Source organism: Myodes glareolus, chromosome 1 (assembly GCF_982192425.1).
Source record: "Myodes glareolus chromosome 1, mMyoGla1.1, whole genome shotgun sequence".
Lineage (NCBI taxonomy): Eukaryota > Metazoa > Chordata > Mammalia > Rodentia > Cricetidae > Myodes > Myodes glareolus.
In genome coordinates, this window is record NC_142026.1 from 109240896 (window position 1) to 109256412 (window position 15517).

General features: G+C 41.4%; 1 protein-coding gene across 1 annotated transcript in view; it reads left to right on the forward strand.

Moving 5' to 3' along the window:
- Window positions 1-9821, forward strand: part of Tmem200a (transmembrane protein 200A) — an 87324-nt gene extending 77503 nt beyond the window's left edge. The window contains exon 2 of the mRNA XM_048425376.3: window positions 6629-9821. Coding sequence (XP_048281333.3) covers window positions 6645-8120 — 1476 coding nt within the window. The 5' untranslated portion in view covers window positions 6629-6644 and the 3' untranslated portion in view covers window positions 8121-9821. The remainder of the gene's footprint in view (window positions 1-6628) is intronic.
- The last annotated feature ends 5696 nt before the right edge of the window (window positions 9822-15517 follow it).

The window sequence follows — 15517 nt, forward strand, 5'->3', positions numbered from 1 at the left end:
TTGGTGATCTGGGCAGAACTCGGAGGAGTTGACTTCCTCCTTCCCAACATTCTCCTGTTCTCATCACCCCATCTCTTCTTCCTGTCTGGTTGACCCACCTATACTTCCAGCCTGACTAATCAGCATTTATTTAAAACATGATTGACAGAATACAGACAATTCTCCGATTCTATCTGCATGTACAGGTCTTGCTGGTGTGCCAAAGCCTCCATTAACTGCCACTGCCTTCTGGAAGCCACTCTGATTCCCCCAGAGGGTGTGAATGAACACTGCCATGTTGGTGCCTCAGAAGACAGTTCACTTCATTCCACAAGACTTCCTATTCTTTCTCGGCAGACTGGATTTTATTAACTTTGTATCCCTGTTGCTACCCATGTTTCAATCATATTTGAGAATCATTGAGTGAGTTCCTATCACTCTGTGAGGCACTCAGCTAGCATGCAAAACCACAGAAAGGCACATAGAAAGGTAAGAAGCAGCACTGAACCATGGGTCTAAGAGTTTGCATTCCAACCCTACTCTTACTGCTAATCTGGTGTTTGACCTAGACATCACTCCTGATCCTTAGTTATATATAAAGAATATTTAGATTAAAAAGCTTCTAAAGTCTTTCAATTCTGCAGGTCTGTTTAGCTGTGACTATCTGAGTTCAATGTGTATGCATGCCTGTAGAACCACATGTGTCAAATAGTGGCATGGTCTGCTGAGAATGGTAGACCAGTGTGGTCTTAAAAGAACCAAAGTAGGAAGAAACAGATGTTCAGAAGCATGAGAATACTGAACACTAGTGTGGATTAGTGCTGCAAAAGGTTATTCCAAAACATGATTAGCCTGTGGGAGGAAAAAGTGTGTGATCTATGTGTGTGTATGTGTGTGTGTGTATTTGTGTGACTGTGTGTTTGTTTGTGTGTGTGTGTGAAGGAAAACAAAAAAGGTTTTAAAATTTTATAGACAATTCCAGAAGAGGATAAACACAAAGATGATTATAATGGCTTCTGTGTGGTGCAGTGTTGCACATGGTACTTAACACAGAAATCTCCATAAAGACAAAATGAACTTCTACCTGGAAACAGTAGTGTGAACCTGGCTCAGAGAAAAGCAAGCCAAGTTAAGACATTGGAAAATCCAAAGCCATGAAGAGAAGTGAGAGTCCACTAGTCTCCTTCGTGAGAAAAGTAGCAAATGAGATTGCCTTTCAATGAGTAAGTTCTAGTATCTCTGAAGACTGTTAGACCCTCAGAAGACGGTAAAGATGTAGAGGTGGCCCATCACTGTCTTCATTGCAGGATAAAAATAAACGTTTAATTTGTAAAGTTTACACTGGTAATCTAGATGCCTGTACTAATGAAATTGTGACTGGTTTATGACCACTGGGAATGAAAAAAATAAATGATCCACAAGTAGCCATAACTTTATACTACTTTGTAAATTTTAGTCATCAGCAGAATAATAATGTTTCCAATTAGTCTCTTTTGAATACTTGCTCTCACAAGTCGATACCAGGTGTTTATTTCTGTGAATTGCATCAAGGAATAGTACCTAAATTGAGCAGCAAGGCCCAACAGATATGAGGCCCCCCGAAGAAGAGCACAAGGCTTTGCTCTATGTGTTCTTCAGCTTTCCTGTGTTGGCTGCTTTTAGAACTTGGATGGACAAGATTTGCAGGTGCATATAAATTTGGAAGAACAACAGAGTTTTGGAAAATGCACTCTAGATCGAAAGAATTAAATACAAACTCTATGCTCAAGTTAAAATGAAATTCAATGTCTCAACATTCTCCATTTGGATCATTGATGATGTGTTGCAATTTTTGTCACTTGGGCAAAACACCCAAATAAACCTAAGTTCAAGAAGGCTTATTTTGCCTCACAGTTCAAGGGCACAGCCCATCATGGTGGCAGGAGAGAGAGGCAATTGGTTCACAACACAGCTGCTATCAGGAAGCAGAGGACAGTGAATGCTGGCTCTCAGCTTTCTCCCTTCTCTTTATTCAGTTCTTGGCTCCAGACCATGGAATGGTACTACTCACCATTTGAAGTGAGTCTTCCTATCTCTGCTAACTCTCTCGCAAGCACGGCTGGAGATTTGTCTTCTAGGTGATTCTAGAATATATCCTGTCAACATTAATAATATTAATATTAAAACAAGAGATCCTGCAAATATTATTAATCATCACAGAGGAAATGAGTCCCATCGTGACTCTGACAAGAATGGTTGAGAATAAAAATGAGGAGTGGGAAGGGGAGTGGTCTCTTGAGGCCATAACTGGATGCTGAAGATGCTGAAGATGCTGGAGGGAGTCTGGACAAGCACGAGAGGCTGATGCTCAGCCACAGTCACACTTTCAGTCTTGCACCTCCTCTGTAACTTTTTGCAGGTTGTAATTTGAGAAGTACAATGACTTGCTCCAGTCATAGTTACAAGAAAACAGCATCCTTTAAATATGGGAAACCAAAATTAGGGTAAGAAAAAAAAATACGGGGAAACATTCTCAGATGAAAGCAAACCTGGAATGCTAATCCCCAGTGCATGAAAGTATCAGCTCTGTATCAGCCCAGGCAAGTTACTTAAGCTCTCTGTAATGTAAATTTTCAAACATTTATTTAAATCTGGTCATGGTGGCACACACCTTTAATCCTAGCAGTCAGAAGGCAGAAGCTGATCAATCTCTGAGTTCATGGCTAGCTGGGTCTACAGAGCAAGTTTCAGGACAGCCAGGGCTACCCAGAGAAACCCTGTCTCAAAACACAAGAACAAGCAAGCAAACGTGTATAAGTGTAGGACAGAAAAACTGAAGATTTAAGCTTTTCTTTTCTTTTCTTTTTTTTTTTAACATTTGCAGAACACCAAATGCCAGTTGGCACTGTAGTTTAAAGATGGGGATACCTGTAGATCTCACCCTGGGTCTCAGCTTACATAGTGGAACAGTCACTAGCATCCTCTTGCAGTCTGTCTCTCCATCTCCACCAACAGCTCCATCCATCTAGTGGTAGACGTTGATTTTCCTAAAATAATGACTCTGGTATCATGTCTTAGAGTGCCTCCTTTGTAGATGCCCAAGGGAATGAAACATTTAAAAAGGCCCTTGCCATGTCCCAAGGCCCAACTCTCCTTTCTCTTCTAGCCTTCTTAGTGGCTGCCATGGCTGTGAACCAAAGGGAAGGTCGTACTCCTGTTGTCCAGCCTGTTGGCTTTTCTCCATCCCACCTGAAACAATGCTAACCTGATTTCTCGCAGTGATGGATGTGAGACACTCTCCCGTATGCAGCCCGATGCAAAGCGCTTTGTAATTGAAACTTTCATTCCAGAGTGACCTCCGGCTGGTTGCCTCTGGTCTATTAGCTCTTCCATTAGGTTTCAAGCTCTGCAAAGCAGTGACTAAATTTGCTTCTCTGCTTTCCCCCTGGGGTCTAGTTTGGATCTCTGAGTGTCGAGATGAGGTCGTGCTGTGTGGGAATGCTTTGAATCAAGTTAAGTGGCGGGGAGAGGGGGACTACCACCAAACCTTGATTTGCTGTTCCTTGGGATATTTTTGTCCCTGTTTAGTCCTGACCAAGACAGATTGACTTTGATTATGATAGGATCCCTACCACTACCACCAAGTTTTTTCTCTTTCCAACCTGCTCTAGAAGCTTTTGGTTTGGCTTTCTATACATTGGCTTCCTTTCTTCTTCCTCCTAACCTAGCATGCTCGCCTTGCTTGCTCACGTAGAAGCCCATTCATTCCTTTTTATCCCCCATATTTATGTATTCCTATCTCCTTCTTAGAATATTTTCTCTCTTTCAGCCCCATTTCCCAGCAAACCTCAGGAAGGGGAAGATGATGGTGCTAGTGAACTCTTTTCACAAGTGGCAAAGACAAGGACACCTCTTGGAAATGCAGCTCACTATGGTTGCAGCATAGACAGTCATCTAGCCTCATTTTTGTTCCTCTCTTAAATCCATCTATCTAAAAATATTTCTGACTGCTTTCTTAGATTTACATATGGAAATAGGTAGGCTAGATGTCTGCAAGCTACACTAAGCATTTCCTTCAAACATTTTGAACTGGCTTGGGTTCCAGAAAACAGAGGTTGACACTAAATTATTTTAGCCAAGGTTTGGGAGTGGGTCTAAGCTTAGTATGTACACTTTGATAAATCTCATAGACTAGAATAATGCGTTATGCTCTTGTTTGTTCTCTCAACATTATACTACCTTAATCCCAGTTATAATTTCTCTGCAAGCTGGGTCTCCTTGCCAGCTCACTAAAGTGGTACACACCGTCCACAACCCTGTTATTTAAGAACAACTCAGAAATCATAAGTAAGTCAAAAGGACATCTCTCTCCTGGAAGATGAAATTGGATGCCTTTCAGAAACTTCTCAAGACCGAGAGAATCTCAAAATACCCAACTAAAATTGGTCGTGTGATGATTCTTTATTATAAAACAAGACAGAAATTTTACCAACTTACAAAGTTCTGCTTTTTGTTTGTGTGTTGGTTCTTCTTTAAAATTTTGTAAAAATTCTGGGGAAAGGCTCACTCTTTGTTCATCATGTTAGCAACATTTCTTGAACAGTGACTTTGTGTAAGGTTCTATAGTGAATAATAGGAGTGTCAATTAAGACTGAATTTGACCACAAGGCATGGAGAATTCAGACATTAAACATATATATCAAGTGCCCTAGAAAGCTGTTCAAATGCTCCAAGGAATTAACCTTGTGTGGGATATGGGAGTCTAGTCAGCTGAAGGACGTCATAAAGGAGGTGGAGCATGTGATTAACCCGAAGTCAGTATGCAAAGGCAGGAGCCGATGGGAGTTAGGTCTGCGTGGTCTTCCTGAAATATTCTTTTGTTGTTTCAAAGACACGGTCTCTCTGTGTAGCCCTGGCCATCCTGCGACTCATTCTATAGACAAGATTGACCCTTGAACTCAGAATTTCACCTGCCTCTGCCTCCCAGATGCTGGTATCAAAGGCATGCACTACCGCACTCGATTGGCTAAAACGTTCTTAACAGTCACAGAAATAACATGACATAGATTGTAAATAAGAAACAGAAGATATTGGTCAGGTTTCAGTTGTGTGTATGCTAAAAGGAACTGAGAGACTAAACCCCTAGGGTCTGAAATTACAGATTAATCTGTAGGCAGTAAAGTCTGTTTCTCTTACTAATGAAATCTTACAGAGGTATACCGTGGGATAATCTGCCACCTCCATGGAAACTAGCTGGTACAGGAAAAAGAGCCCAAATCCTGGAGAGCAGTTGAAAGCCTACTCAGTGGTAGTTAATACAGCTGTGCATGTCTGGAAAGCATGGGATCATAATATAGACAGAGGTGGAACTGAGATGCCATGAGTCATGAAATTTCTATGAGTTAGAGCCTCTATGAATTAGGGCCAAGCCTAAGGAACAGTTCCACTAAAAAGTCATGTGCGACAACGGGGCCACGGTGCACGGTAGGTGTGAGTTCAGCTATGCCAGCAGCATGTAGCTATGAATGTGTTCCCCCGAAAGCAACTGAAAATGTGAAATCGAATTCAGGCTATGGTCTGAAATACAGACTGGGGACTCATCAGCATCAAGGCCATTGTGGAAGATGTGGGAATGGATATGCATGCCAAGAGAAAGTCAAGACAAGTAGCCAAGGGCAGGACTCTAGGGAGTAACGATTTACTCTGTGGTGGCAGAAGAGCCAAAATTGAACATAGCAAGGTCAGTGTAGAGATAGGGAGACTTAGAAAGAGAGGGATTAGAAAGGAAAAGAGGGCAAAGATATCCGGGGGAGCAGAGAGATAAGGAAGATAAAAATTTAAAGAGAAACTAAATGGCTTTGTGTGTGTGGGGGGGTATTTGCTTGCTTGTCAGAAAGGGTTCATGGGTGACTTTTCATCACGTTTGCTTGGAATGTGTTCTTTTGGTAAGTTTGAGAATTGCTTTTGGCCTGTGCAGTATTCTGTGTTTTGTGTGTGTTGTATGTGCTTGTGTGTGTTGTGTGTGCACCAGCACGCACACACTTGCACTCATGCTTGTTTGTTAAACCAGAGGTGAAAACCTAATGTTGTTTTTCAGGGTGCTATCCACCTTGCTGACCTGGAACTAGTGGGTTTCAATAGGCTGGGAAACATGGGAGTCCAATGACTTCTCCTGTCCCTGCCTCCCCAGTGCCCAGCTCACAAGAGCATGACGTCACATCCAGATCTGAGAGGGTGAGGCCGCGGGGGGCAGAAGGGAGGCTGAATTTAGTTCCTTATGTTTGCAAGGCAGACACTACCAACTGACCTGTCTTCCTACCTAAGACCCCATTTCTTGAAAATGACCTAAATAATGATGAAAAGTTGTGTGCCTGAGGGTGGAGGTGTCTTGTGACCAAGGGACAGCTTAACATATTAGGTAACAAAATTTTTTAAACAAAATGTTTCTTGAGCTCACATGGCATTACTATGAGAAGAAGATGAAAATCCCCAGAAATTCACATTACTCCGCCAATACAACCTTTCCCAAAACTGTAAGAATTTAAAAGTCATTCTTCTGTCTTTATGATGTGGAACAATTAACAGCCAAAGTCCTGGCTAAACAGTGTTCAAATGTGTTTGCAAAGCCTCCCCAGGCACACCACTGGATCACTGTTTACTTTCTTTTCAGAGCACAAGAGGAAGCGATGATAGCCACTGGGGGAGTCATCACTGGTCTGGCGGCCCTGAAGCGGCAGGACTCTGCCAGGTCCCAGCAGCATGTCAACCTCAGCCCAGCGCCTGCTGCTCAGGACCAGAAACAAGTCCGCAGGCGCCCGCGAGCTGACGTCGTGGTGGTTCGTGGGAAAATCCGGCTTTATTCTCCATCTGGCTTTTTCCTCATTCTCGGAGTGCTGGTGTCCATCATAGGGATCGCCATGGCAGTCCTTGGCTATTGGCCCCAGAAGGAGCATTTCATCGACGCGGAGACCACTCTGTCCACCAATGAGACACAGGTGGTTCGGAACCAGGGTGGTGTGGTGGTGCGCTTCTTTGAGCGGCATCTACACTCTGACAAGATGAAGATGCTTGGCCCGTTCACCATGGGCATCGGCATCTTCATTTTCATCTGTGCCAATGCCATCCTTCACGAGAACCGCGACAAAGAAACCAAAATCATCCACATGAGGGATATCTACTCCACAGTCATTGACATCCACACACTGAGACTCAAGGAGCAGAAGCAGGCCAACGGCCTGTATGCGGGCTTGCTGGGGGATGCGGAAGTGAAACAGAACGGCAGCCCCTGTGCATCCAGGCTGGCAGCCACCACCTTGGCCTCCTTCTCAGGGATGCGGAACAGCTTTCGTGTGGACAGCTCGGTGGAGGAGGACGAGCTGATGTTGAGTGAAAGTAAGACCCCGGGGCACCTCATGCCGCCTCTGCTATCTGACAGCGCAGTCTCTGTCTTTGGCCTCTATCCACCTCCATCCAAGACCACCGATGACAAGACCAGCAGCTCCAAGAAGTGTGACACCAAATCGATCGTCTCATCTTCCATCAGTGCTTTTACGCTGCCTGTGATCAAACTTAATAACTGTGTCATTGATGAACCCAGTATAGATAGCATCACGGAGGTGGCAGACAACCTCAAAAGCAGGTCCAGGAATCTTTCAATGGATTCTCTGATGGTCCCAATGCCCAGCACTGGTGAGTCCTTCCAACCTTCCAGCACGTTACTCCCAAGGAACAATTCGGTTGGGGAGTCCCTCTCAAGTCAGTACAAGTCCTCTGTGGCTCTGGGACCTGGGACTGGGCAGCTCTTATCTCCTGGAGCTGCTAGAAGACAGTTTGGATCCAATACATCCTTACATTTCCTCTCCTCTCACTCCAAATCCCTAGACTTAGACCGGGGGCCCTCCACACTCACAGTGCAGGCAGAACAAAGGAAACACCCGAGTTGGCCTCGGTTGGATCGAAGTAACAGCAAAGGGTATATGAAACTGGAGAACAAGGAGGACCCGATGGATCGGTTGCTGGTTCCCCAAGCAGCGATCAAAAAAGACTTTACTAACAAAGAGAAACTTCTTATGATCTCAAGATCCCATAACAACTTGAGCTTTGAACACGATGAATTTTTGAGTAACAACTTGAAGCGGGGAACTTCTGAAACAAGGTTTTAGTATTTAATAATAGATCATCTTCCGAGGAGATATATATATACTATTTTTACCAGTGTTTTCCTTCTTAAAGCATTGGTTGTAAGCCTTCTCAAAGCATTGGCTGTAAGCATTGGTTGTAGTGTGTTAGAAATGGCTGGTTGATGCTGTCATGAAGATGGCTGTATGTATGGGTTCCTTTTCCCTGCAGTACTGTAGATTAGCACGTGGGATTCTGTTTTCTCACCCTTCGAAAGCATGGTTTCTTTTGTTGATGTGAAGACAAAATACCTGCATTCATATTAAGAACCTGGCTTTACTTTTCAATCCAGCGCTGATCATCATCCTCACAGGATGAAGTGGCCAGTGTAGAAAGTGTAGGGTCCCAAAGTGTGGGCAAGAAGTGTTCCCTTCAATAGATGTGTTTATAAATGAGAGTGAGTGCAATCTTAAGATGTGATTTTTTTTTTCTGAATTGTTGTTTTATATGGGATTGCTTGCATTACTTAAAATGAGAACTAATTTCTATTCCATCTGTTGTGAACCTTCCTCTGAACTTTGTGGGCAGTATATCCTTTTTCAACATCAGTTCTGTTAAAGTGATATTTTAATGAACAAAAAAAAGATGGCCAAGCAGGCCACGGTTTAGGGATAGATGCCAAAAAGCTATTAGTTGTAACGTTATAACCTCGGAATCAAAATTTCTCTGTAAACCGATTTGAAAATTGAATGAACCAATGTAGTTTGTAGAATTTCTGTCTTGACACATGCAGAGAAAACGCTGCCTAAGGAATGAAGATCCTATTTGCTAGTATTTAACTTTCTCTAGCCATCTGCGGTTGTCAAGTGTTCACTTGTTCCCAAGCCTTATTTTCTCCATTTTTTTTTATTATTTGAAAAACAGTCAGCTAACAACTGTGGCACGTCTTCATATCTCTACATACCACTTGCACTCGATAAACTGCCTTGTAATTTACCCTATGATGGAAAACCTTATGCTATCTCCAAAGACCTTTTCATAGTTGATGAAAGTTTTAAGGTTGTGGTTCTCAAATATATTAACTTACCATCTTTACTAAGTATAATAAATACTTTAGTATTTAGTAGTACTAAAGCGGGTGTTTCCATCAGACGTTTTTCACGTTTTCCAGGAAGGTAAGACAGTTTTAAGAATTGTTTAGTGGGGTCCTAGCAGGGTGACTCAGCAGTTAAGAGCATCTGCTGCTCTTGCAGAGAACCTTGATTTCGTTCCTAGCCCCCACATGGGTGGCTCACAGTTATTTGTAACTCCAGTTTCAGGGGAATCTAACACCCTCTTCTGGCCTCAGTGGACACCAGGCATGCGTATGGTGAACATATATACACATAGGCACTTATATACATAAAATTTTTAAAAAATTTAAATGTCAAATGGGATACTCAGGAAATTTTACTGGTTTTCCCCAAAGCCTAAACATTTCTGAACATTCCTATCACTGTTGCGAGGAAGAGCAAGAAAGGGTACATTTGTAAGAGTGGTGCCCCAGAATCCCACCCTGTATTTACACAGACATCTTCTTTCTTGAGAGGTACCCTGCTTCGTAGAACCTTAAGCCTTTGTGTTATAATAGACTGAGCTCAATATTTTACTATAAAAACATTTAATAAACTTCTGTTATTCATAGAAGTGTGTGTTCTTCATACCTTTGCTATTATTTTTAAATAAAATGTAATTTCTGCTTAAAATACTGGTTTGAAAACTTTCTGCTATACTCTGTTGATGGCATTTAATATTGTGGTACATGAGTGCACTGACTTTTTAATATTGCTTTTGTTGGGTTAAAGAGACACCCAGGTGCTCTTTTTATTAGATTATTTTCATACTTTGTTATCTTGAGATGGTTTTCATCACACTTATATTGACTTCTCAGAACAATAATCAATACCCACATACAGCACACAAATGTTGTAGGACTACCAGATTTCAGCACAGTGGTTCCCAAAATGCCTAGCGTGACACATGACATCATTTGCATTTCTGTACCCCATAAAGTGGTACAAAAATATGGAGAGGATTGGGCAGTGTGGCTCTTAAAAGATCTAAATAAAACAACTCAGAAGAGAACATAATGCTTCAGGCCTAATGGTCTTGTCATAAAAAAACCTCAAGTTTTTATTTACCAAATAAATCAACTTATTAAATGATAAATAGTCTTCACATTTAAATTAATCAGACTCATATGTCACTATTAGCAGGAGACAGCTCAGCTGCTATATTAACTTGGCATCTTTCCAACCAGGAAGACTGCTCATTTCATATTTTGTATATGACTCCCATGTGCTTATGAATGCTGAAAATAATTTTGAACTTTGATTTCTCCCTATGAGAAGGCCCAGGAACTTGGACATGGTTAGCTGCTTCCAGCCTAGATGGTTTCTAGACCTGTAGCCTAACTGCAGTGAACAAGTTTTCTAGCACTGTGATAAGAAAATATCACACACTGGACCGTTCAAACACTAAACATTGACTTTTCTCACATTCTTTTCAGAGCTACTTGTCCAAGATCAAGGTTAGGTTAGAAGAAGGTCCCTCCACTTGTGTTATTGGGTTATTTTCACATTTTCTTATCTCGAGATCATTTTTCATATTAAATTTCATTGACTCATCAGGATTGGTTTCTCCTGGGGCCTCTGTGAGCCAAGGCACACAGATGGTGGCCTTATCACCGTGTCCTTATGTGTCCTTTCCTCTGGGTATACGTATTCCTGTTGACTCTTTTTATAGGACACCGGCTAAATTGGATGAGATCTCTACCCCATAGGCCTCATTTAACCTCAATTCTTTCTTTAAATGATCTCTCTGCAAATATGGTTGTCATCTGAGCTGCAAGGTACTGGGAACATGATTCAGCCATAATGTACCCTGTAGAATGTTGAATGAAAAATTCTTAGTCGAAAGTAGATGGGAAAATCAGAACATGCTCTCAGTATCTTTGCCACCACACATGTGTGGCCCCAAGCATGACACTTAATCTTTCAGTGTCAATTTATTTCTTAATTTCCAGTCAGAACTGGGATTCCCCAACTGGGATGTCAGGTGAGTCAGAATATAAACTATCAAGCATTTTCTAAGCGTTCTGGCACTCTTGGGCAAGAATCCACTGCTTCTTATTGTGTTGATAAAGCACATTGATTATCCCGTCACTTGAAAGGACAGACACTGCAGCAGAGCGGAGTGGCTTTGTGGTGCAGCCAGGATCTAAGAGCATAAACCCAGGCACTGCCACATTCTCACTGTGAATGGGTAGTGCTCTCTCAGGCTTGCTGACATGAACCCATCAGTACGTGTCAAACGCTAGCTCTGGTCCCAGGATTTTGCAGATTATTTGAGATAGCCTTTATAGAGGGCTCAGAGTCACCATGGCAAATGCATAGTAAAAAGAAATATCTAAGTGTTGTTACCACATGGAAATGTTATCCGAAAGCTTTTCCAGCCTTCATTCCTTTCCTGCCCCACTCCAGTATATTACCCACTCTAGGAAGAACAGACATGCCCTAAGGCATGTCCATGCCCCAATGCCTAGAACGTGAATGTGAACTTAGCAAAATGGATGCAAGCAGAGAAGAGGTTACAGATCTTGCAGTGGGTGGATTATCTTGGATCATTCAGAGGAACATTGTGCGATTAAAAATATTGTCCTTTTAAGAAGGAAGTTAAGCTTTAGGAAGATCGCAAAGGTGTTGATGTGATCAAAGCCATTAGGGTCCCGGATTTGAGAGTGGAAAGTGGGTGCTTGTGCTAGAATGGTAAGCTCTAAGCACTGGAGAAAGCAAGAACAGAACAAACAGATTCTCCCCTCAGTTGCCAGACGAACAAACTTGGCCATTTTGACTTTAACCAGTGAAAAGGGTGTGTACCTTGGATTTCTAGAGCTGAACAAGAGTGTAATTTTCGAACCTCTTCTTTATTCTAATTTGTTACAGGAGTAAGATAACATCAATCCATCTTTCGCAACTGCAGGGGTTTTTTTTTTAGCAGCTTTTCAAGGACATCTGAAATAAGGTCTGTTGTACGTATGACACTGATTCTGGGGAGAAGCAGACAAATGTCTACATATCCCAGATAGAGAGGAAACACAAGCCAAAATAACGACACCACTGACATCCAATTTGGTGAATCGGTGAGTTTTGTCTTGGTTACTTTTAAGAATATGGGTGAGAGGTTGCTTACAGATGCAGAAACATCACAGCCCACCACAGCATGGGTGACAGACCCCCAAAGCTGGAAACCTATAGCATACTGCACAGCCTGCAGACAGTTCGGCAGGTTGAAGTTCAACAGTTCAACAACTTTCCAGGTAGTTCAGTTGGTCTAAGCCTTTTGGAGGCAGCTCAGCCAGTTTCTGTTTCTCCTAGGCAGTTTGACTGGTCGCTGCATTTTCCAGACAACTTGACTGACCTGTCACTTTGAGACAGCTCTGCAGGTCTGAGAGTCTCTCAACAGACCTTGCAGTTTATATAGGATTAGAGAAGGAGGAGCCTAATGTATCTGGTCAGTTTCAGGGATTTCCTGAAACCTTTGAGTTTCTTATTACTCAAGCTTAAGAATCTTCCCTGCAGAATGGAATTTTTCATCTCCTCTTAGAACATTCTATTGTCTAACCTTCCTAAGATCCCACATCTTAAGAAGATTCCTTTCAAGCTGGATGATTTTCATCCTGGAGGAAACGGCTGTAGAAAAAGGTTTTAAATAGAATATCTGACCAACACTACGTTTATTTTTGCACTGATAATATCTTTTTTTAGTTTAGCACTGATAATTTTAATGTAACTATAATAATCTCTGGAAAAAGGCAAAACTTATATAAGATAGGCAGTATTACTTTTTTGAGGTAATAAATCATACAATATAGTGCAGTCATCAATTGTAAAAGCACTCAAGCTCAGATATTTAAAATATTTGGAGAAATAAAGCTAATTTTAAGTCAAAAGAAAGAATTTTCATATAAATTTACTTGAGAAATGTAAGTTTTATGCTACTTTCTTAAACAATTCTATTTTAATACAAATATACCACAGAAACATATCGTGAATAAGAAAAACAATACACCTTAAAAAGAAAATACTGACCAGTTTATTAATACTTTTTCTATAACATTTTAAATGTTAGTGTCCTGTTGCAAGGAGGGTCCCTTGTTCATCCCAGCTGCCCAGAACCAAAATAACCACACAGAAACTTTATGAATTAAATCACTGCTTGGCCCATTAATTCTAGCTTCTTATTGGCTAACTCTTACATCTTAATTTAACTCATTTCTATTAATCTGTATATCACCACAAGGTCGTGGCCTACCAGCAAAATTCCAGCATGTCTGACTCTGACAGTGGCTCCATAGCATCTCCATAGCGTCTCTTCCTGACTCTGCCTTCTTCCTCCCAGCATTCCATTTAGTTTTCCCTGCCTACCTAAGTTCTGTCCTATCAACAGGCCCAAAGCAGTTTCGTTATTCATTAATGGTAATCACAACACACAGAAGGGACTCCCACAGTGTCCTTGCCAGCCCAGAGCTAGACGCCCACTGATTATAATACTTAAATTGATCAGAGAACTGTCACTCTTAATCTCTAGGGACTGGGAGAATAACAAGGTTACTCTGTCTCTTACAGTGAGACACCCTGTCATCCCTCCCCTCCTCACTGCTGCTGCCACATTTTATACCTCATGGCAAGGCTTTAGAGCACGTAACTGTGATGTTGAATTATTAAATAACCTTGCTTCTAATCTCACATTAGAAAATTAAAGTTCTTTGTGATTTGCATTCAAATTGAATTAAATCATTGGTTTCCCTCTGCCATCTTTCCCACAAAGCTGCACAAGACAAAGACTCTGCTTCACAGAAAAGTTCACAATTGTTATTGTGGTTTTAAGATAGGGTGTGAGTTTTCTAGAGCTGCTATAACAGCATAGTCCTCTACTAGCTACCAAGAGGTCTAAATACTGACAGTTGTAGAAGTCGGAAGCCTGAGGTCAAATGCCAATCATTTGGCTTTTCCTATTAAAGCTTCCTTTGGGCTTTCAGAAGACCATCTTCTAGTGAGAACACACTTTGTCCTCAAAGGATTTGGGCAGTCTTGGTGTCACTGTATACATCCAAATTCCCTCCTTCTTAAAAGAACAACAGTTAAGTTGCATTAGGGGCCACCATAACAGCTGCCTCCTAGTTCAATCATGCCATTAACTAAGATAACTGTTCCCAAATACAGCTTGATTCTTAGTTACTGGGGGCAATGAGGTCTCAGTACAGGAACTGGAGGTAGAAGCACGATTCAGCCCATGATGATGGTGATTTACATACCAGGTGTGTTTAAGAACACATCTTAAAGTGACATAACTAGGTCAATCAAGGGGAGGAGCTACTCTTCCGGAAGTGCTTCGTAGATAAGCTCATTTGCATTTGTACATAAATGTTTACCATTTATTGGAAGCCTCTCCAGACAGGGTCTTCTTGTTCTTACACCCCTAAGGTGGTTTTCAGGAAGCTGCAGACTGCCCCATCTTCAGCTTAGACTATTTTTTCTCTTCTCATTGCTTCCTTTTGCAATGAGAAAAGTGGTTGGCCCATTGGTCGGTTTACTATAGAAATGATTAAAGATGCTTTTATTTCTTTAATCTTTTTCTTGCCTTATAAATTATTTAATAGTTTTGAAATAAATGTATAATCTTTTAGTTCCTTCTCATTACCAGTGTCTACTTTATCCCTTGGCACAGGAGCACGTGTAGCACAAAAATTCATAAACTTTGCTTGCAGTACAATTGCTCATTGTATTCTATTGTAGTCAAAACTACAGCGTTTCCAGTACAAGATACAGAATCCTTTGCTAATAGAAGCATTTGAAATTTAGAGGAATATATAAGTTAATAGGACGATTAGGCCCTGCATCTATGACCTTAGATTTTTAACACTTGAGGTTTGTTTGGTTTGTATAGAATTCAGGACTGAATGTAGACTGAGAGTAGAGGCTGGTACATGCTAGCAAGCACCCCTAGTATGAGCCAAACTTCCAGTCTTTGATTCCCCATACTTACGTCAATGAAAGGAATTCTGAGGTTTTAAAATCATGTCTCCAAAGTGCAGTAATGATTAGCTTTGGAGTTCCATAAACAGGAGAAAGAAAAATATCTAGAATTTTGGGAGGAAGGTAAAACACCTTAGATAGGAAGGAGCTTAAAGAGGTAGAGAAGAGACGGCTCTTAGAGAAGGCACATAACCTGCAATGAAAAACTCTAGCATTTGTAGTAACGTTTGATTTCTTGTGTTTTAATATATTAACTTTCCAATACTACTAGGAAGAATATGCCTGTAAACTCTTCCACACCATGATACTCTTTTGGTGTGAACCTTAGAACTAAAAAACATTTCAATCCACACTCAATAAATTAC